The sequence below is a fragment of the Urocitellus parryii genome, chromosome 5 (assembly GCF_045843805.1).
Source record: "Urocitellus parryii isolate mUroPar1 chromosome 5, mUroPar1.hap1, whole genome shotgun sequence".
In the NCBI taxonomy this organism is placed as follows: domain Eukaryota; kingdom Metazoa; phylum Chordata; class Mammalia; order Rodentia; family Sciuridae; genus Urocitellus; species Urocitellus parryii.
The window spans coordinates 187,577,534-187,599,809 of NC_135535.1; the positions used below are offsets into that span (position 1 = coordinate 187,577,534).

General features: G+C 37.9%; 2 protein-coding genes across 3 annotated transcripts in view; one reads left to right on the top strand and one right to left on the bottom strand.

The window, feature by feature from the left end:
* The first annotated feature begins 5,229 nt into the window (after positions 1-5,229).
* Sfr1 (SWI5 dependent homologous recombination repair protein 1) lies at positions 5,230-19,377 on the top strand. 2 transcript variants are annotated; one of them, XM_026401122.2, is made up of 6 exons: positions 5,230-5,313; positions 5,474-5,639; positions 6,703-6,812; positions 7,349-7,720; positions 8,643-8,823; positions 17,965-19,377. In XM_026401122.2, exons 2-6 carry the CDS (start codon positions 5,549-5,551, stop codon positions 18,111-18,113), a joined length of 903 nt encoding a protein of 300 aa, XP_026256907.1. In that variant the 5' UTR covers positions 5,230-5,313; positions 5,474-5,548; the 3' UTR covers positions 18,114-19,377. The 2 variants fall into 2 exon arrangements, with proteins under 2 accessions (XP_026256907.1, XP_026256908.1); XM_026401123.2 differs by lacking the exon at positions 17,965-19,377 and having other exon boundaries at positions 8,643-9,494.
* Positions 11,980-22,276, bottom strand: part of Cfap43 (cilia and flagella associated protein 43) — an 87,558-nt gene continuing 77,261 nt past the window's right edge. Inside the window, exons 32-39 of the mRNA XM_026401120.2 lie at positions 21,990-22,078; positions 20,251-20,464; positions 19,215-19,327; positions 16,781-16,940; positions 14,908-15,072; positions 13,390-13,470; positions 12,504-12,657; positions 11,980-12,324 (exon numbers count right to left, since the gene is read on the bottom strand). Coding sequence (XP_026256905.1) covers positions 12,158-12,324; positions 12,504-12,657; positions 13,390-13,470; positions 14,908-15,072; positions 16,781-16,940; positions 19,215-19,327; positions 20,251-20,464; positions 21,990-22,078 — 1,143 coding nt within the window. The 3' untranslated portion in view covers positions 11,980-12,157. The remainder of the gene's footprint in view (positions 12,325-12,503; positions 12,658-13,389; positions 13,471-14,907; positions 15,073-16,780; positions 16,941-19,214; positions 19,328-20,250; positions 20,465-21,989; positions 22,079-22,276) is intronic.

The following is a 22,276-nucleotide window of genomic DNA, read 5'->3' on the forward strand; positions in this document are numbered from 1 at the left end:
AGTCTTTCATGCATGTAATAACATGCCATTTTTCACTCATCAAAGTCTAGTCAGATACTGACTCACCATATCTACTGTTCAATATCCCTGAATTTGTTTTTCTGAAATGAATTTTCTTCCTTGAATTTGTTTTGGGGACTTAATCCTATTCTGAGGAAGGAAAAATTCTGTCTGATGGTGGGGAATAGTAATACCGATTCTTTCAAACTGTTAAAAAAAGAAAGCGTTGATAAGCAGACAAAGTGGTATTGGTCATAAAATACCAATTTTTAATTGATTCATTCTGAAAACTAGTGACTGAAAATAAGTTGCTATCCCTATAGACAAGTAACTGGAAGGAGACAAAGTCATCGTGACAGCTCTTCAGATTCTGGGTGAAAGAGCTCTGAGTGAAAATAATGTGAATTGATTAAACTGCTTTTTTTCTTTTCTTCTTTTTAGGAGAAGTGGAACATCTTGCCAAAGAGCCAAACTCATTCCTTTTGGGGCAGCTTAATTGCACAAGCTTTATGCTAATTACTGTTGTACAGATTTGGCAGCTTTACAAAAATTTTAAACTTGTATGTGCAAGTTCAAGAAATCTATTTCAATGGCTCAGAGTTAGGCTATGAAGGCGTTTCAGACAATGCCAACTGTAGTAATGCCTGCTTTTTTTTTTTTTTTAAACCTGTGAGTAGCTTATAATTTACAGTTTCATAGGAATTTGCTTAACAAATGTGGACGTGGTTAGTTGTCTGCCTTCCAAAACCCAAACCTATATTTCTTCATATCCTAGGATGTTGTCTGTCAGATGACAAGTTTTTTCAGAAACCGGAGAAGGCCATCTTTGGGGTGGGTGTTGTCCCTGTACTTCATGAATTCTACTCACAGCAGGCCTTCAGCAATATAGAGGCTCCGTTTTCAATATCCAGAATTCATGAAAGGGCAAAGATTCACAAGTCATGACAGAGCAAAAAGAAGAGAGTAAACAACACAATGGAGATAGACTAAGTCTTTATTTCCATGTGCCAAGGAGGGTTGGGAGAGAATTATTTAAGTAATAACCCTTCTCTTTTTGGGGGGAGTGGGAGTACCAGGGATTGTACTCAGGGGCACTCAACAACTGAGCCACATCCCCAGCCTTATTTTGTATTTTATTTAGAAGACAGGGTCTCACTGAGTTCCTTAGTGCCTCGCTTTTACTGAGGCTGGCTTTGAACTTGGGATTCTCCTGTCTTGGCCTCCCAAGCTGCTGGGATTACAGGTATAAGTAACCCTTCTTGATTTAAAAAAAAAAAATTAAAACAAGATTGAAAGTGGCTTAAAGAAAGGACAGTTTAACTCAGAGTTAGGTACTTACATCAAGTTAAAAAAACCTGAGATGATGAACCCACATCATCTTGATAGGCTAATACTAGACTGGCACATAAGGAGGAATTTGGGGAGGAAGGAAAATTTGGAAGAATTTCAGTTAGAGGTTTATTTTGATGAAGGAAAAGTATCATCAGTCTTAATCTTGTGCTGACAAAGTTTAAATAGTTGGGTAAAGTCTTGCAGCACCATATCAGAATACAGGGAGTTGTATTCTATACTTCTTTTCCAACATTATATAATGTTGGTAGAAATGATGGTAGAGATGTAAGACATTTTACGTTGCCTTTGGAAGTGGCAAACTATGTTTTCTCCTGATTGGTGGGATGGTGGGAAAGGGATTAAAATCAATCTAGCTTTCAGCTGAATCAGACCAGAAAATTTCTTGTTAGGCTAAAGTGACATATTTGCTGTACCATTATACTTATAGAAATTTGCCAAGAAATTTTCCAAGACTGGAAATGAAATTACCAATAGTATCCTAAAACATGGTAGAATGCTCTCTTAACTCCTTATTTTCCTGGCATTATAAGAAAATCTTGCTTCTCCATCTTAAAAAACAAACAAACAAACAACAACAACAACAACAAAAAAACCCCACTAAGAAAAAACCTTTTGTACCCTCAGGACTGAAACAGTAATGAGAGACGAGAGTAGAATACTGAGTTGGTGTGTTTACCGGCACTTCAAACACATTTCAATGCTGTGAAATTATCATGGGGGTTGTTATCAAACTTCAAGGTGGTTAAAGATGATTACAAGACAAGTTCTGTTGCTGAAGGATTTGCTGACATCTAATGCCTTTCTTTCTTCAAATGAAGGCAAGGATGACATTTCTGAGTTAATAAAGGATCTGAGAAGGATGTGGCCCTGAGCAATACTTTTATACTCATTACCTTTTTTCTATGTGCCTATGCCACTCTCCCCCCACCTAGGCACCCACACAGCCTACCTCCTCTCTCATCATTATTAATCTAACCTGAATGACTCTATTCTTCTCCAAGTGAACACACCCAGTAACAGCAGTGAATCATAGACACTTTTGCTTCTCTAGTCTCTAATGGACTTGACAAAAAGCCAGATCTGGTAGAATAAAAAGAATAGGAACTTAAGTGAGGCGAGCTCTTTAGGTTTTTGTTCTTTATGTTATCCTGAATATTAGTTATTAGTTAAATGTTCTGGATGCCTGATCATGGAAAGATTTTTATCACACTAACAATATTGAGCCTTCCCCCATGTCCGTGTTCTAAGTAACCACTCTATTCAGTAAGGCAATCTCTGAGGCTTGCCTAAGAACTAAATCTAGAGCTCCTTCATTTTGGGATTGCTTCAATCCCAAGTTAAGAAAGACTCCTTTCTCGCTTAACTTGGCAAAAAAATTAATCAGTTAGCTCACAAAGATCACCATTTGGTAACTAAGTCTTCAATAGTCTCTACAAGTGAGGCAATTACATTTTTGGAATCCCAGAAGGGATTTTTAGGTAACAGAGGAAGAAATTATTTGTTAATTATTCTCAAAGAGATATCTATGAAATGACAGACCACTAAAACACCTCTGTTCCATGCATAGGTCTGTAAGTACGTTTGGAATTCACAGGAAGAGAAAACTACAGAAGAATTTTTGAAGATGATTTTCAAGAAAAAAAAATGTCATAACAAATATTAAAAGTCAGTTAAGGAGGACTGGGTTGTGGCTCTGTGGTACAGCACTTGCCTAGTTAAGTGTGAGGCACTGGGTTCTATCCTTAGCACCACATAAAAATAAATAAATATAGATATTGTATCCATCTACAACTAAAAAAATTTTTTTTTAAAAAGTCAGTTAAGGAAATTTAGCAGATTTTCTTCTGTAACTAATCTGAGTTCAGTTTCTTTAATTCGTCCTCACAGACATTATAAATCAACTTAATCATATGAATTTTGCACAATTCCTCACTCAAATGGATTTTAAAAAATAAAATAGTCTTAAAAATTGATAGTCTTAAAAAATTCCTACAGATCCTAGTCATGAATACAAGACACCTTTTTTTGGTCAATATAAGAAGTCTGTGGAATAGATTTATATCATCCTGAGATTATTAAGATTTAAAAACTAATGCTAAACCTGAGAAATTAAAAATAAAGAATTCTACTGAAATGAAAACTTAAATTGTGGTCAAAAAGTACATTTGTGTGTGTGTGTGTGTGTGTGTATGCTTAAGGGGGAGGAGAGAAAGAGAAGACTATTCACTATTGTTTTCTTGTCATTAAAAAAGAATAATAAAATAAACTCATAAAGATTTTTAGGTCTATGTCATCATCGCACCAACAGTAATCATAGACAAGAATGGAAGAAGCATTTTACCACTCCCTGGTGAATAACAAAAGGACCAACAGTAGCCTAGGGTATTGAAGAAATTTTAAAACATGCAGAAAGTCTGACTTAGGTTGCTATTAATCACAATTAATAATCTTTTAATTCTAGTGCTTAAATTGTTCTCTATGGCAAGGTATGGAGTCTTTGCTTTCTCGCTCAACTGGGCAGTGTTCTTTCCTACTTGAAAAGTTCCATTTGAAACATACAACATCCTGTATCAGATATACCAAACTCTTCACAGTCAAATAGATTTCCGGTCACTAAAGTCACAGAGACGTTGGTTAGGCTTTATCTAAAGGTACATGAAAACTACAGGGGCTAAAATCCATTTATTTTACTCTAAGTTGAGAGTGGAAAGTGATTTTCCAATTTTGTATGTAACAAGAGTAATACAAATTCAGTAAAGGGGAGTTCATTTTTTTTTTCCTAACAACATGTACAAGTCAGAGATGGGCGTCAACAAATGCACATTTCTGAATTCAGATTTTTCTGAGTACTCATTCTGAAGCTTTGAAACTCGGGCCAAACAATCTTGTTTTAATATACCAATTCATATAAAAAACAAGTCAGAACATTTGCAAGGCAAGATGTTGTTTTTCTTTATGTAGCCAGCAAAAACACAGCTCTAGGTTGTAACTATAAAAGGATTTGGGAGCAGCTGATTTTAAGGACTCATAAAAACAACTCACCCTTATGCCCCTAGGTGTAAAGAATATGCGGAGTCTGCATTGTGCTTCTATTATCAGGACAAATCATTCTGCTTTATTCAATGAGATGAACGCATGCCAGGGGATAAGTAAAGGAAAAAAATGTACATATTGAGATCTGTGGGGAACGTGGCTTCACACTAGTGAGCCAAATCCGAGATTTAGAACCAATCACAGCACCTTTTTTTTTTCTTTTTTAGCGCCCTCCGCCCCCTCCCCCGACCGTGTTTTTGTTTTTGTTTTTTGTTTTTTTTTTGGAGGGGGAAAGAGAAGAGAAAGAGTGAAAGTTTGCGTGATCCATTTCTTTAAATTAGGGACCGGTGAATAAACTTGACTGTCAGTGGCCTCTCATGAATTCCCTTTGCCCGGGGGAAATAACGGTTAACAAAGGAGACAAAATGAGGAGCTTCGGCTTGGACCTACACAGTCCAATGCCGACATTTACGCTCCAAATCAGTGCATTACGTTTTCTTCGGGTCCTGTATTTACACCTGACCGCTCAGGACTCCAGTTACTTCCTTCTGGCTGCTTCTAAGCCATTATTATCAGACTTCAGTAGAATACAAAGACTCAAAATGGCCACTCGCTAAGACTGAAAACACTGGCTCCTTCAAATTCCCAACTTCCCCATGACTCAGAAGCTACATAGCGGCCTTTCCCTCAGCCCAGCGCTCCACCCAAGTTCGCTCTCTTGGCAGTTGCGTGGCAACAGCACGTCGCATCACCGGAAACTGCGTTTTCCAGCCAAGAGCGCAGCCAACCAGGGCTCAGCAAGGGCCCCGCGCACCCCTAGCGTCCTCCTTCTGGACCCACCCAATCGTCCCCAGCGCTCATTCTCCTTCCGGTACTGCGCCACGGAAAGTTCCGTTGTCTTCTTTTTAGCTCGCATTTGGCTAACCGGTAGGAAGCCACTTTCTAAGGGGTCTGAGTTTTGAGGTGGACGCAGTGGAAAGCGTAGTGAGGCGACTGCTGAGTTTTGGGCAGCAAAATAAAGCTAGGAACTCTCTGAGCAGAACGTGTGGGGACTCGGTGGGTTTCTTGTACGTTTGATTCTCCACAGGTTGGAACCCATCGCTGCTCTTTGGCGGTCTCTGCCCTTTGGAGCGTTTGTGAGCTGTACAGTTCGGGTCCCGCCATGTCTGAGGAAAGCAAGTGCTGTGGTGAGCGCGCAGACAAGCCCGAAATCAACCGGGAGGACGGTGCTGGGGACACAAACAAGGATGCAGGTAGGGAAGGCGGTTGACGGGGGAAAAAGGCCAGCGGAGCCGCGAAAGGGAGCGCGCCCTGCTCAGGGTAGGCCAGACGCCCAGCCCCGCCCCAGATGCCACGCGAAGCTCGTGCCCGCTCGGCGTTCACCGCCCTGGAGCGCTGGGCGGGGCATAGCCGCGCGCGCCCGTCAACCCTGCCTATCACACGTCTTGGCGCCTCCCGTGTGGCCGCATCTCGCCCCCTGGTGGAGGTTCGCGCCCTCGCACGCGAATATTTGGTCCTCCGGTTTCTCGCGCGGCCACGCCCCGGGGCAGGGTTGGTTGTCGGCGCAGCTGCGCGCGCATGCGGGGGAGGGGGATGGCTGATGAGGTGGCGGGCTCCGGGGCTGGGGGGCGCCTGGGAGCTGGGCTTCGGGAGTGTGCTGTGGAGTCGTGGGGTACCGCCTTTCCTTCGACGGGGGCTCGTGTCTGGAGGGGTAGTGGGCTTTCTGCAGCCGGGGGAAGGCGGGGAGGACCCCCCCTCTGTTTTACCCTGCTAAAGTTGAGTCCTTTGTTGGAGGAGACGACGTCGTCTCCTTTTCAGAGTTTTTTGGTGCTTAAAAGCGGCGCGGACAGACCTCCGTTTGTTGGGCCTGTATTTCTTAGGCCCCTGGCCTAGAGGGTTCACTGGTTCTCATCACGCAGCTGGCGGGGTTCAGGATGCTTGATGGGCCCGCCGATGTTTTTCAAGTCATGATTTTGGCTGTATCTCATACAATTATGAAGCGATCTTAATGAAATTAAGGAATTCCTGACTGGATAGTTGTTAACTCTCCCGTTTTCTTCTCCGTAATGTTGATATTTTGAGAGAGGAAAACAAGGTCTCTGAAATATATGCCAAAAAAATTTTAAAAAAAGCCCCCAAACAGTTTCTGTGTGGGAAACTGCAAAAGGAGCAAGATTGAATTACAACTCTATGTAGTTAGAAGTTGCTAGTTTATTTATGGGTGTTTTGTACACTATGAAAAAAGGCTGTGGTAAAAGATGAGAACTGTAGCGATATGATTAATCTGATTCTCATTTTATAATTTTTCTTTTTTAGAAGAGAGTAAAGATCTCATTTCCACAATGCAAAGTTCACCAGATAAAGCTAGGACTCCACAAGACTCTGTGGATCCACCATCTCCTGATGCGGATAGTTCACAAAAAGAAGTATGACAGTCTTGGTTCTTTCAATGGATTGGTTCTGGTGTTGTGGCAGTAATTGTTTTAAGTCTACTGAAGAGTGGTAATTAACATGATGGTTAACAGATTTTCATTCTGAATCCATTTCACTTAGTTTAAGGTCAGGTTATGAAAGTCTTTGGTGCAGTAGGACTTTTCCTCAGTAATTCCAAAACGTCAGGAATAGTGTCAGGCCCATGCTAGGTTTTTAAAATATTTTTTGTAGTATTGAAGTTTGAATGCAGGGCTTTGCACATGCTGGGCACGCACTCTACCACTGAGCTGCAACTCCAGCTAATACTGGGATAAATGTCTCAACACTGTTTTAGAAAGGTGTTGATCTTGCTAAGTAAGGTAAAAGAAAATGAAACTAAAATTAGACATTTTGTCATGCTTGCTTTGATGCATGGAGACAGAAAAACCAGCTAGTGGTACCTACCATAGAAATGTAAGATTGTTTCTTCTAGTTGCCTTATTTTCTTTGGAAGTGTTTCTCTTGATGAATGTTTTTATTTTTAAAACAGCCTACAAGTGCAACAGTTACAGACAAAGTAAAGAAGACAAGAATTTCATCTAATTCTTGCAGTGTGATAAAACGTCTTAAAGTAGAGAAGAAAGAAAATGATCAGAATTTTTCAGAGAAATCGGCATCTTCAACATTAGAAAACAGCTTGGAATCTCAAAGTTCTAAACACAAAGGCACTGAATCTGAAGAAAATGCACAATTGAAAAATACAGTCAAGAATGTCACTGCAGGTAAATCTGAGTCCGTTGATTCTGTGATTGAGAAACCTAAACCAGGATTAAATGAAGAAAAAGCACTATTGGTGAAGCAGGTTCGTGACAAAGAAGAGCTGCTTCGGAGGCTAAAACTAGTCAAAATGTATAGATCAAAGGTGAGAATTTAAGAACCACTGCATAATCATAAGTTTTTGCTTAAATTGTGTAAAAGTAATTTCAAAAATAGGAAGCAAATTTATTTTAGCATAATAAATAACAGAAAAATGTCATCAGTTTAGGGTTGAGTGAGAGACCTGTAAATACCAATGAAACTTTTAAAGAAAATGTCCCAGTTTTCATTTGATAACGCAGTAGGAGATTTTCTCTAGTTTACAACCCACAGCAATATTAGATGTATCAAATGTTAGATGAAAGTATAATGGGAACAGAAGTGACTACTGACAATGAATAAAATCAAAAGTGGTCACAGTATAATAAAACATATTTTTAGTAATGATACTGTGTTTCTTCCAAGGAATTAAAATGTCTTAGGCAGTTTGTCTGAAAACAACAAAAAATATATATTAGATTTTTGGTTTTAACTCACATAGGTTGAATTGTATAGAACCCTGGTTCTTAGAAGGAAGAAGCCTCTATTACTTGGATAATTTCTGAATATGTAATAATTCATGTTTCCTCAACAATGTGGAATAAATGATGGAATAACATATCATTTGCTCCTTTTGAAGTTTTAGGAGTTTCCTAAATGTGACTTATTTATGAAATATCAAAATGAAAAAACTTTATGCATTGTCATTTTTTGAACTTTTGGGCTCGCAGCAAAATTGGGTGGAAGGTACAGCATCTTAAGGACATGGTATAAAAGTATAACTACTATAAAAAGTGGACTATTTTTAAGTGTGTTATCGTTTCTCTATAGACATTTCTGCTAGGTAAATGTCTTATTCATCCCCAGGATGATGATTGCCTTTAACTTAGATGTACATTACATTTTTTAACAGCTTTGATTAAGTAAGTTAAAATAGCATGATCATCTGATTATTGACTTAACATTCATTGATTTGTTTTCTGTTTCAGAATAACCTGTCTCAGTTAGAGATATTAATATCAAAGTGGAGAAACTGTAGCCAGCTGTTGCTTTATGAGCTGCAGTCACTCATGTCGGAAGAGAAGAAAATAACCCTTACTCAATTGATAGACCTCTATGGGTTGGATGATACACTGCTGCATTTTAATAGAAGTGAAGAAGAATTTGCAGGTGTTTAATTCATAATTTTTTCTTGAGAAATATCTTTGAAAATGATACTTGCACATTTTAAAGGGGAGATATGCACATTAGGGCTTTGATGACTATCAGTTTAGGACAATCTATAATTCTTTTTTTTTTTTTTTTTTTAGTTGTAGATGGTTACAATATCTTTACTTATTTTTATGTGGTGCTGAAGATTGAACCCAGTGCCTCACACGTGCAAGGCATGCACTCTACCACTGAGCCACAAACCCAGCCTTGTGAAATGTATAAATTTTTTTTAATATTTATTTTTTAGTTGTAGTTGGACACAATAACTGTATTTCACTTATTTATTTTTATGTGGTGCTGAGGATCGAACCCAGGATCCCGCACGTGCGAGGCGAGCACTCTACCGCTGAGCCATAACCCCAGCCCAAATGTATAAATTTTAAGTTCGAAAATTCAATGTTTAGGGTAGATTTGGTAAAGAAAACTTGACATTCAAAAAAAATCATATTTAAAAAGAAATTTGGATAGTTTTGGCAACTAGTTTTAGTAAATCATTTTGCTTTTAGTAGCAAAAAGTTTTATTTTCAATGTTTAAAAATAATTCATTCTAGATGGGAACCCCAGAGGAGTTGTATTATTGTACTGCTAACCAGCCTGCCTCCATCAATCACTACTGCTTTGTAGGGTGGAGTGGTGGGAGGAGGGTCTGAGTGGGGGCGGGGCGGGTGGCAGGCAGGCTGGCAGGGAGTGGTGGTGATGGTGGCTAAATGTGTCAGGGGACTCATGCTCCTGGTGGTAGTGTTGGATTGTTTTTGTTTTTTAATTTGTTCTTTTTAGATATACATGACAGTAGAGTGTACTATTTTGACATTATACATGCATGGAGTATAACATTTTAATTAGATGCCATTCTTGTGGTTGAACATGATGTGGAGTTAAATTGGTTGTGTGGTCATATGTGAACATAGGAAAATTATCTAATTCACTCTACATATTGGTAGTTAAAAAGTCCCTCTTCTAAGTTTAGGAATCTTTGTTTCCATTCATTTTCCACATCTTTTCATCTGCTCTAATAGGGTTATTAAACATATGTCCCAAATTATATTGGTTTGTCTCTTGAAATTTCTCATATTCCTTTTAGTGAAATGACTGTTTCTTAGGAAACTATGTATCATTTTCTATATCAAGGTATCCTGGCATATGAGGTCCTTCATATTCATTTACCTTCTAGTTTCATCTGTGAAATGAACTGAGAGTGTCCGTTCAGTTCATAGTGCCTTAGTCAGAAACCCGTCTTCACAGGGATGGATTTGTGCTGCCAAGTTTCACAACTGTACCTTTTCATCCTGGCTGTATGTGGAGATATGACTCAAGCTGGCCCAGTCACAGAATTTAAAATTGAGCTCAGGGAAAGAAACCTCACCTGTTTGTGGCTGGAGCTATTATATATAAACTTGGAAGCTGCAGAGCTGACATCCTTGAAGGGTGGTGTGTGCTTACTGAAGGATAGGGATAGATCTTTGTGAATTAGTAGTTTCTTGGTTCTAATTGCCAGTTATTCTGAAAGGTCTTTTGAGTTTTTGCCTTTAGGGGCTAACAGCTTTATTTACTTGAAAAAAAGTATTTGGCTGCTAGTTGGTAAACAGTAGCCCTCCCCCAGATGTTCCTCACTTTGAACCTAGGTCCCTCCCTCTTGCTCTACAAATCTTTTAATGTTTGGCACAGCAGGGGAACTAGGGCCCTACTCTTGCATCCATTTCAATACCATCCCCCATCACCACTACACACAAATTCCTGCTTCTGACACTTACATTGCCATTGGCATTTGTGAATCCTAGAGGACTGGCCCCAGCCTCACATGAGCCTCTCCTGGGATTTCTAGTTGGACACTTCTGGGGAGCTGTACTATTCTAGTGGCTACTAGCCGCTTCTATCACTGCTTCTCATTTGGCCTAAATGTGGCAGAGGAATCATGTTCCTGGTGGTAGTAGTGTTGATTAGCTCTTGGAGGCTGTAGCTTCCATTCTCTGGAGTCACCATATATGGATGCTGGTGGGAATTATAGCATGAGTGGGACTCTGGTTCTGGGAGAGCTGAGGAAATGATAATGGAATTTAAGGCATTGGCACCTAGCCCTAGCTGAGGACCCCAACAGCACAATGGGCACTTGAGAAATAGGAGGTAGATTATGGTGGATGAATGGGGCTTATGGAATATAGTTTGAGGTCTGAGGATGCTCTTGGGTAGTCTTTTTATTGTTTTGGTGAATTTTACCTCCATTTATTGAAAACCACTGAATACCACATTTTTATAGATTAAAAAAGAGGGCTAAACCCTTGCTTTGGCCAAATTTAAAGAGTCACCAAAATGATGATGGTTCAGTCATTTACTTCACCATCACTATCCAGCACTAATCACTATGTGGGTGATCAATTGAACCTTAGTTGTTTTTTAAAGGGATTTTTTTCCTTGTTATTTCAGTGCTGGGTATTGAACCCAGGGACATTCTACCACTGAACTACATACATCCTCAGACCTTTTAATTTTTATTTTGAGACGGGGTCTTGCTAAGTTGCCTCAGCCTCTCAAGTTGCTAGGATTACAGGTGATAACCAATACACCCAGCCTAAATGGAAGGTTTTATAATAGCTCTCTGGCTTCACCAGCACCAGTGTATACTGGAAGTGGTAGTGTGGATTAAACTTAACCTTTAGTTTATAAATTGCAGAACAATGAAGCAGTGATATCACTTGGAGAATGTGGTCAGTGATCCCAGTGGTATCACCTTGTAATGCAGCAGTTTACTGGCTGTGGAAGGGTGAAGAAGTTTTCTGCCAGTTAGTGTTTTCATTATGTAATTATCATCTACATGAGTAAAATGATAAATTATTTAATGGAAATGAGAAAGCATTTTTTCCTTGTTTACTAAATGCTTATTGGATAGAGCACAAATTAGAGCTCTGTTTGAAAATTATATTCTCAAAATATATGTCATAATTTACAAATGAGTTAAGGCTTGGAAAAAGTCAACAGTTTTATCTTTATTAATAGAATGGGGAAAAAATTCCAAATTTTTAGTAATTTTAAATAAAATTAAAATAAGTCTCGAATACTTTATGGTTTAAAATCTTGTTCTTGAATAAAAGCAATTTCCAGTATTTTACACATTTATTCATGCAAGACAAAAATTTATATGCTAATTAAGGCTAAAATCAAACAATTTGCTATTGAAAACCTGCAACTAAGAGGTGACTAATTTAAGTTTCCCAATATGAAAGAAAAAGAAATCATTTTACCCAAATGAATTGATTTTTGCAATAATTAGTTTGGCTTTGTTTTTCTTGCTAGCCTTTTACATTTGAACAAGAGCAGGAAATGTTTTCATCCTTAATCTTTCAACTTCTGCTTGTAGTATTGAAATCTGTTCAGCCTGTTGTTTTGAAATATTTGTCAGCTTCTGTTGTTGCACCATGTTTTTATATCGTTCTTTGACAATCTTTTCACAAGTCAGTTGCGTCCCTATCCCAAAAGTGAAGAAGGAAGGAATAAGTTGGATTATTATTAATGCTTTAGGGTATAGGAACAGCACTCAAGTCAGTTGTATGGAAGAAACACTGGTAGCTTTATAACTATTCTTAAGTTTTCAGGAGTATAGACTTTAAAGAAAATCTATTGTTGATAAAAGGGAAAAAGCTTACCCATTGCATTGCAGATGTCTTTTCTCTCTGACACAGCTACCAACTCTTCTCGTAGATTGCAGCTTAGAGTGTAATTTGCTACATCTTTTTGATTACTGAATTTTTCCAATTTTTTGAGTAGTTTTTTGCAGTTTTCGACATTCTTTTTGTGGGTCTGAAAGTTTTTATTCCCATGAAGCCCCACAAAATAATTTTGAAAAAAATGTAATTTATATATAAAAAAAGTTATCATCACTAAGATAACATCTTACACCATATCCCCAGTGCCCGGTGTACCGTCCGTCCCTAGTAGTCACTCAAATTATTTGTTTAAAGATAGAATGATTGTTAATACTACAATTTACAAAACTTTTTGTATGTTCTTAAAAATGAGATAATTTTTTAGATTACTTTGTTTTCATATTACACGTACTACATAATCAAAATTAAGCATTTGTTTTTCAGTTAAGACAAAGCTTTTACAATGCCAAGGAAAATTACCAACACTTATTGTAAAATTAAAACAACCTAACTGTTCAGATATGTCCCCAGAGGTTAATTTTAATCTTTAAAAATGTGCTTCAGGGCTGGGGTTGTGGCTCAGTGGTGGCATGCTTGAGGCCCTGGGTTCAATCCTCAGCACCACATAAAGATAAATAAATTAAGGTATTTATTTAATTGTCCACCTACATATAAAAACATATGCTTTAGTCTATGCCACTGGTTATGGTCACCACTGTTATGGTTGCAAAGACACTATTATTCAGAGACCTGTAATTACTTTGAAACTGGGAAATAAGCAAGGTTTTGTTAGGTTCTGTCGGAGTTCATAATTGAAACACTGATTCCTTTGCTCAAAGAATCCACCACTCTTGGGATTACAGTGATCAATATCATTGAGACTTACCTTATCTATAACTTGAATGGTTTGCTCCATTATTCCAATCTGAATAGCAATCAGAGTCTCGTAGTTTGATTCATTTAGGTACTTCAAGAGGGGAAAAAAAAACCCCACAAATAAGGTTATTTTTTCTTTCTTTGAATGGATAAATACATAAAGACTTTTTGTTTTCCTTACGATACTAGAGAGTGAACCCAGAGGCCCTCTACCAATGAGCCACACTCCCAGGTCCTTTTATTTTATTTTGGGACAGTGTCTTTGCTACGTTGCTGAGGCTAGATCTTCTTGCCTCAGCCTCCCCAGTTACCGGGATTATAGGAGTGTACCACTATTTCAGACCTTATATATATATATATATTTTTTTTTTTTTTTTAGTTCTGAAAATTATTGTTTTGCATAGCAAATATTAAGATTGAGTTGATTGAGTCTATTTTCTTTCAGCTCATCAAACAAGTTACCCACATTAACAGTGTTCCAGTTAAAGATACTGAGGGAAATAGTTAAAGATACTGAGGGAAATAAAAAAAAAAAAAAAAAAAAGATATGTAGCATGACCTACTCTTCAAAAAAAAGAGAAGATAGAGATTTATGCAAATTCACAGCATTTTTCCACACTTGGGAAATTAAGAGAGGCTTTACAAGGAGGTGATGTTTAAACAAAACATGGGAAAAGTGGTAGGTTTGGGATGTTAAAATTAAAAAAAAAAGAATGTCTTTCCAGATAGAAGAATTGGTATGAGCAAAGACACAGAGGTAGAAGCCTAAACAAAATTGGTACTCCATTTGGTTTGAGAGTACTAATAGTAGGAAATGAGATTAATACCCAGAACTGATAGTGGTATACCAACGGAGCTATCAGTAGGGAATAAAACAGAATTTGAGGGAAGTCACGGATGGAGGGTTAGATTGGAATCCAGAGAGCTTAGATCCAACTTTAAATGTGATCACTGTTAGAAATATAGAGGTGGATCCTCAAAGGAGAGGACATGGGGGAAAATAGTGCTAAGGCTGATTTTTTTTTTTTTCCTTCTCCTTTCTCTTTCTTTGTGGCACTGGGGATTGAACCCAGTCCTTTTTATTTTTGAGATAGGATCTTGCTGAGTTTGTCGGCTGGCCTCCAACTTGGGGTTGGGGTCCTCTTGCCCCAGCTCTTCAAATTCAGGAATGTTTTACTATGCCCCAGACTAAGGCACACTCTTAAAGGAGAAAATGGGGGTCATACAAGGCAAAGGAATGAGTAATTAAGGTGGTCAAATGCTACAAAGAATTGAAGGCTGATAGAGACTGGGAAAAAAAGCCCTGGATTTAACAAATAGGAAATCTTTAGTGAACTATAAGAGAACTGTGCTACTGAATGGGTCATGAAGATGTGTAGGCAACTACTGGAAGAAAAATAACTCATTCACATATTCACCTAGGAAAGACTTCTAGCTCAGAATATACTTGACATCATGGAGGCTTCTTATTAAATGCCAGTTAAATGAACAAATGTATGAATGGATAAAGAGGGCAGGGAGAACTTGCCTTTTGACGCTGTCTTGAAAAAAACAGCATCTGAATATCCCAGGCCTTCTGATTTAGGTCTTCCATTTCCATCTCCATTTTCTTATGTTCCCACTCAATTTGATATATTCCTTTGTGTACTTCTTTACTTTCCATCATGCTAGCAACTTTCTTTTGACCTTGAGTCTTAAAAAAAAAAAAGTATTTGATATTCATATAACATGATTCTGCATGCGAAATTATGGAAGATTTGAAGTTGAATGTTATTCTCAGAAAATACTTGAATCACAGAGATAATTCTCTTAATGTGGTGCTGAAGATTGAACCTAGGGCAAGTGCTCTACCACTGAGCCACTACCCCAGCCCTAATTCCATCTTTATTAAAAAAAATTACTTAGTCAAAATCTGATCACTTACAGTGACTAAATAGAAGGGACAGAAACATTTAATAACTAAATTGATTGTCTTGGAATAGCAGTCCCCCCCCCCTTTCCTTTGAATTACCTATATGAAATTCAGGAAAAAAAATTTTGGTACCAGGGATTGAACTCAGGGGTGCTTAACCGCTGAGCCCTATCTCAAATTTGCTAAGTTGATAAGGGCCTCACTGAGTTGCTGAAACTGGCTTTGGATTTGTCATCTTCCTGCCTCAAGCCTCCCAAGTTCTTGGGATTATGTATGTTCGCCACCACACCTGGCAAATTCAGGAAATTTTTAAAGAAATTATTCTCCAAGACTGCTAATAATAAAACAATGGTGTTTCTAAGACAATTAACATTCTTGTATTAATTTAAGATTTTACATTTTTCTCTTTTCCAGTCTAGCTGTTCAAAGGTCATACCATCTCTCTTTTCTATTACTTCCATCTTCTGATTGTAGTCTGGGCCTCTCATTTCCTTACTTTCCATGACCTTTTCTCCCTTGCACTTCAGCTGGCTACCTCCCATGGTCATACCTCTGATATTTATCATCAATAGCTCCAAAACGTAAAGTTAAAACATTTTTTCAGAACACTGTTTCTCAACTGGGCGAAACATCCCTTCATCAGGGGACAATGTGCTTATGCTATGCCTAGAGACATTTCTGGTTGACACAACTGTAGGGGTTACTATAGGTACCCAGTAGGTAAAGGCTGTGCATGCTGCTAATCATCCTGCAGAGTGCAGAGCAGTCTTCTGCAACAAATAACCTTCTGGCCTCAGATGTTTGGAGTGCCAGGCCTGAGACGCTGCTTTAGAGCTACTTCTCCCGTGTGCTTTCCATCAGTCATCTTTTTTGTAGGATGCAGTTATAGACACTATCTTCACTTTCCTGTTTCATATTATTTGACCTTTACCAATTGGTGAAGACAGACCTTGCATCAGCAATCTAACTTTATAACTTATGGCATTAGAAAAAGAACAAACTAATCCAAGGCCATCAGAAGGACATAGAAGATTAAGAAAGTTGGTTCTTGGGGAAAAATAATTAACAGAATTGGCAAAACTTTAGCTTGAATAGGAAAAACCAAAAACTCAATTATCCAAAATTAGAAATGTAATCAGAGACATTATTAAATGCTACTTAAATTACAGACTAACTAATGAAAATTACATTAACAGTGAATAAAACTATGCCATGTTAGAATGAACATTTAACTCCATGTCTTAACGTATTATCTGTGGAAGTTTTAAAAAATACTCATACCTAGAGATAGGATCTATGCACAGATTATTCTAATGTGCAGCAACTGTTATGATTTATCACGGATTATCAGGATTAAAATTATTTGTCATGGGGCTGGGGATGTGGCTCAAGTGGTAGCATGCTCTTTTTGATCCTCAACACCACATAAAAATAAAGATAAAAAATTTATTTGTCCTGGAAATGAGGGAATAATGTAAAGTATAACTACCCGAATTACAGAATTCAAGTCTTCAATTATGGTCTTATTCATGAGAATTGCATCAGAATACTCCAGGATTAGTTGGAAATTCTCTAGTTCTACTTGTCCTTGCTTAAGAAGAATTTGGATGGTCAAATTCAACTGGAATTTCACTTTCTCGTCCTGTAATCTAAATGGAAATAGGCTTTAAATAAGTAGGTATAGTACATTTACATATCAAATTTAATATAAAATTCAGATCAGCTAAAAGAGAACATCCTGGAGATTAGTGTGAAGAATATTTTCCCAAGTGATTAGCTTTCCTGGACACCCCAGTGATACTCCATCCTACTGATTTGCAATATAATTGAATTGTTCAGAGAATACTATGGACAGAAATACATCCACAAATTTTTACTTTAGGATTAAGAAAAGATGGTAGGATTTTGATTGTAATAAAAATAAAGTTAAAGCCAGGCATAGTGGTGCATATCTGTAATGGGGGAGCCTGAAGCAGGAAGATTGCAAGTTCGAGGCCAACCTCAGCAACTTAGCAATATCCTGTCTCAGAATAAAAAATAAAAAGGACTAGGGATGGAACTTAGTGATAAAGAGCCTTGGGGTTCATTCCTAGTGCAATAAATAAATAATAAAAATGAAAATATAGAGATGCTGCCAAGTGTTTAGAGTCCATTAAAGTTGACTATTGATTTCTGATACTGTACTAACAATATTTAATCCATGTTCTACTTATCAAATCTAATTGTGCAAAATTCATATTTCTCCCGGTAGTCTAGAAGTCTAGATCTAAAAATGGTGAATGATGATAAATTTGGGAATATCGGAGATGAAATTTATCCATGAAGTCATCAATATGGCCTTTTTTTCCCCTTAAGTTACAGATGGACACATTGTTTTACTTTATGTGGTGCTGAGGATCCAACCCCCCATAACCCAGTGTCTCACGCATGCTAGGCGAGCGCTCTACCTCTGAGCCACAACCCCAGCCCTCAGTGTGACCTTTTGAAGCAGGGACTTAAGAGTATGCAAATCACTCAGTAAAAAACAATACTGTCCCTGAAAAACATGGAGCTGGGAGGTGTCTGTGTGGTCACTGCTTGGACATGTGCTTAATGTTCCACATAGTTTATATGTCTTAATCCCCCACACACTGAAACAAGTCTTATGTGACAAAATGTGCTCTTTTCACTTAGGCAATAGAGCAGAGACCCTGCGCCTACTGGAAGGAAGAGTAGGCACAGATCTCTACCATATCGGCTTAGGAACTGAATACCTTGGCAAGACTCAAAGAGTAAAAGAAATAAGATCAAAAATCAATAAATGGGATGGACTCAAACTTTAAAAAGCTTCTTCACAGCAAAGGAAACAATGTGAAGAGAGAGCCTACAGAATGGGAAAAATTTATCACATTCAACTCAGAGCATTAATCTCCAGGATACATAAAGAACTCAAAAAATTTAACACCAAAAAAAAAAAAAAAAACCCAAATAACCCTATCAATAAATGGGCTAAGGAACTGAACAGACGCTTCACAGAAGAAGAAACAGAATCAACAAATATATGGAAAAAATATTCTAACATCCTAGCAATTAGAGAAAAGCAAAACTACACTGAGATTACATCTCATCCAGTAAGAATGGCAATCATCAAGAATACAAGCAACAATAAATGTTGGCGAGGTACACTCAAATATTGCTGGTGGGACTGCAAATGGGTGCAGCTACTATGGAAAGCAGTATGGCCATATTTGACCCAGTTACCCCACTCCTAGGTTTATACCCAAAAGACTTAAAATCAGCAGCCTACTACAGCGACACAGCCACATCAGTGTTTGTAGCAGCTAAACTATGGAATCAACCTAGGTACGTTTCAACAGATAAAGAAATTGGTATATATACACAATGGAATATTCCTTAGCCTTAAAGAAGAATGAAATAATGGCATTTGCCAATAAATGGATGCAACTGGAGAATATTCTGCCAAGTAAAATAAGCCGATCCCAGAACCAAAGGCTGATACTAATTCACAACAAGGGGGTGGTGGGGGAGAATAGTGGTATTCAGGAGTGAACGGGGAGGGGAGGGGGCGTGGGGTTGGAATGATAGTAGAAAGAATCTGACATTATTACCCTATGTGCATAAATGATTTACGTGACTTGAGTAACTCTATATCATGTATAACCAGACAAATGAGAAGTTATACTCATATATGTATGATGTGCTAAAATGCATTCTCATGTATTCTCATGTATAAGTAATTAGAGTAAATTTACAAAATGTGTTCTTTAGTATAGAAATTTTCAACCCAATACTAGGATTGAAAGGGATTCAGATGGATGGGTTTGCACAGATTTGAACAGCCAGTAGGCATTTTCCCCATGAGCATTGGCACCTGAGACAGCTCAAGACTGAATAGGTAAACCTGAATGAGAGGTTCGCATTACAGGAGGAGTTCATGGAACACTTTTTCAATCTCGCGCTGCACATGTTCATCATCCTCAACTCTCTTCCGGAGGAAAGCCATCATTTCAACTAAGCCAGCTGCCTTCTGCTTCACCTGAAGAAACCCAACAGCAAACTTTGACTTCAGAAAACATACATCTTTAATTTTGTTTTAAAAAATCACCAAATCTTAACAAGCCCATCTTTCTAAGATTAAAAAGAATTTAAATTCCTGCCATTATGTAGTAAGAGGTGTGTAAAACTTGGCGGGGCACATTCCATGAAAATTTTGAAGTGTATAGAATTGGCTTCTTGCTGAAAATCAAGAATGCAAGCAACTAGAATTTTCTTATATCTTTTTTACATTTGTTCCCTTAGATAAAATTGTCAGATCATAGATACTTCAACAAAAATAAGCCAGCCTGATTATGTGGCACTAAGGTAGGAATCTGGGGAGGGGAGGAGGAAGCCCCTTGAGCATCAGCAAGAGAAAGGATTCTTTCCCGGGATTCATACTCTCAAAATTTCCACCCTTTGCTACATCTTTTCTAGAAAAACTATATAAAGTTGGTCTAGTAAGCTTAATAAACTCTAGTCTGCAAAACAGGGTCAGCTGTAACAGTGCTGTCCAACAGAAATGAAATGTGAGCCATAGCCATTTAAAAGTAAAATGAAACAGATGAACTTAAATCTGTATGAAAAACATTTGAGACATTTCTCCTTCCCCCGCCCCCCATAAATGAAATCTTATAAATGTGTGTATTTTCCACCTTCAGCACATCTCAATTAGGACTGGCCACATTTATTTTATTTCAAGTGCACAATAACCGCACATCACTAGTGGCCCAGTTTTGGATAGTGTAGATCTATAAACAGACCTGCTTGAGGCCCTTGGTAGCATCAAAGTTAATATTTTACTTTGTTATTTTATTGTTAATATCTAAATCGTTAGCTTTTCTGTATGCATTGGTCAATGATACTATATAGTTGATATTAGTATATTAAGAATAAAGTGAAATAAAAAATGATATTACATACTTTGTGTTCATTTTCAACTTTTGCTCGTCTGGTTGCACAGAAATGATCCCAGACTGAAGGGTCCAAACCCTCTGGCATGTTGTTAATATTATCCAACTCATCCATGGCTTTCATTAAGTGGGCAAAAGTGTCCTTATTCAACTTGCCAGATCCCGGTCGTTCTCCAAATGGGGTACTACTGGCTGCCTCTGAGGGTGCTTTCTGTTTGTGAATCCTGGTATTAGCAAGAAAAGCCTGTCAACCTTTCACATTCTCTCGAGACACAACAACAAAATCATTATAAAATAATATTGTCAGCCTAGGCTCATAGGACATATTGCATGGCAATTTTCGTGGGCACATTAGTCCAAAGAGAGAAGCACCCACTTTGTTCTTCCATACTCTGGGTCCCCAGATGTGACCCTAGACTGGACTACAGATGACTAACTGTTGTCAGTTCTGGCAGCATTACTTTTGTGGGGAAACTTTCAGGCAAAGCAATGCCCATGGGAGTGTGGGTGGTCCTTGGGTCTGTCTGGCAAATCCTCTGCTGATATCCTTTTTTGCAGTAGATATGCTTAGATCTGTGTGAACTGGGGAAGTGTCTCTTATTCACGTAAACAGATTAGCTTTGTTTCCCTGTACTGCAGCAGGCACCTTGTAATCCACAGTGAGACTGGTGTTGCTGTCCCAACTTTTAGATAGGAAAGTTCGGCCCTGGGAGAAGCTGTTGGCCCACAGCTAGCTTCAGGTCTGATAGATGGGTGACTTAGGGACTTAAAATCTATTAGTTAACAAAGCTTGTGCTTTCTCCATTGTTGCCTCCTGACAGGTAGCAGGTGTCACTGCTTTCTTCACAAGGAAAGGGTATGTACTTGGGCTTGTGATAACATCTTTTTAAAAATAGGGAAACCAGGACATGAGTGAAACAGGTAAAATCTCAGACACAAATTAGTCTACTCCTGTGACAAACTTCATGAGTTTTAGACTACAAATCAGCAAATATAATTCTAAGGCTACTTACTCTCAGTTAAAGCATGGGAGGCTATTTATAGTCCTGGGGATTGAACCCAGGATCTTGTGTATTCTAGGCAAGTACTCTACCACAGAGCCATATCCCAGCCTAGAACTCTTGATAATCACTATTTTCAACCATTTATACTGGCATTTTTTTCCCAAACTTTGTTCAGAGAATAATCACATAATCTGAAGAAAAGAAATGTCTGATCATGTAAGTTTGAAAAACACTGCTTATTCTTACACTTGGAGATCCAAAGGCCAATAATAATCTCTGAGAGGTTCTGCAGTAAGGGATACTGTTTTAACTTTTTTTTTTTTTTTAATCTTGTATTTTCCCCAATTTATGTAGTCCTGGAAACCTGTTAGGTGCAAATCCAACTCATACCATCAGGGGCTGGTATTTGTTGGAACACATCTTGGGGGAAAAAACAAGTTTATGAACTTTTATGCTATCTATGACTCAAGAGGAACGACTTTCATGAGTGAAAGACACTTAATGCACTTGCGACACTTATGTAATTACCTTGCTTACGTAGAAATCTTTATTTTTAAATAATGAAAAGGAATATATTATACTTGTAGGCATAATCTCAAAAAATGCTGAATTATGATCAAGATGAACATCTTTCCCTAAAAGTTACACTGACAATTTCTGAGAGAAAAAGGCAAAATCTTATAATCCTCCTCTTCATTTAAAGGCCTTTCTTTTTTAGAAACATAATAGCAAAGGAGAAACAAACCTTGGTCGGCGTTTAAAAAGTTTGTAGAGTAGATCCACCTGATGACTGGGAATTTCAGAAAATTCCTTTTTAAAGCTTCGATCCAGAACCTAAGGATAAACACATCATTGCAAGAATGTAACTTTATTCAGAAAACTTTTTTTGTTGACAATATTCTTTAAAATACAGGTTGTAGCACTTTGATGTTAAAAATCCACAAAAACTTTTTTTATAAAATTGAAGATGATTCACAGTGCAAGTATTTCCCAAAGATCTTTTTTTGAATAGGAAGCACCTCAGTGTATTAA

What these genes read in the sequence shown, in the direction of transcription:
- Sfr1 (XM_026401122.2), top strand. Translation starts at nt 5,549, where the DNA reads ATGTCTGAGGAAAGCAAGTGCTGTGGTGAGCGCGCAGACAAGCCCGAA. An exon ending in TCAAAATGTATAGATCAAAG is followed by an intron (nt 7,721 to 8,642) that starts GTGAGAATTTAA and finishes TTTCTGTTTCAG; the next exon opens with AATAACCTGTCTCAGTTAGA. An exon ending in AAGTGAAGAAGAATTTGCAG is followed by an intron (nt 8,824 to 17,964) that starts GTGTTTAATTCA and finishes CTTTTCACTTAG; the next exon opens with GCAATAGAGCAGAGACCCTG.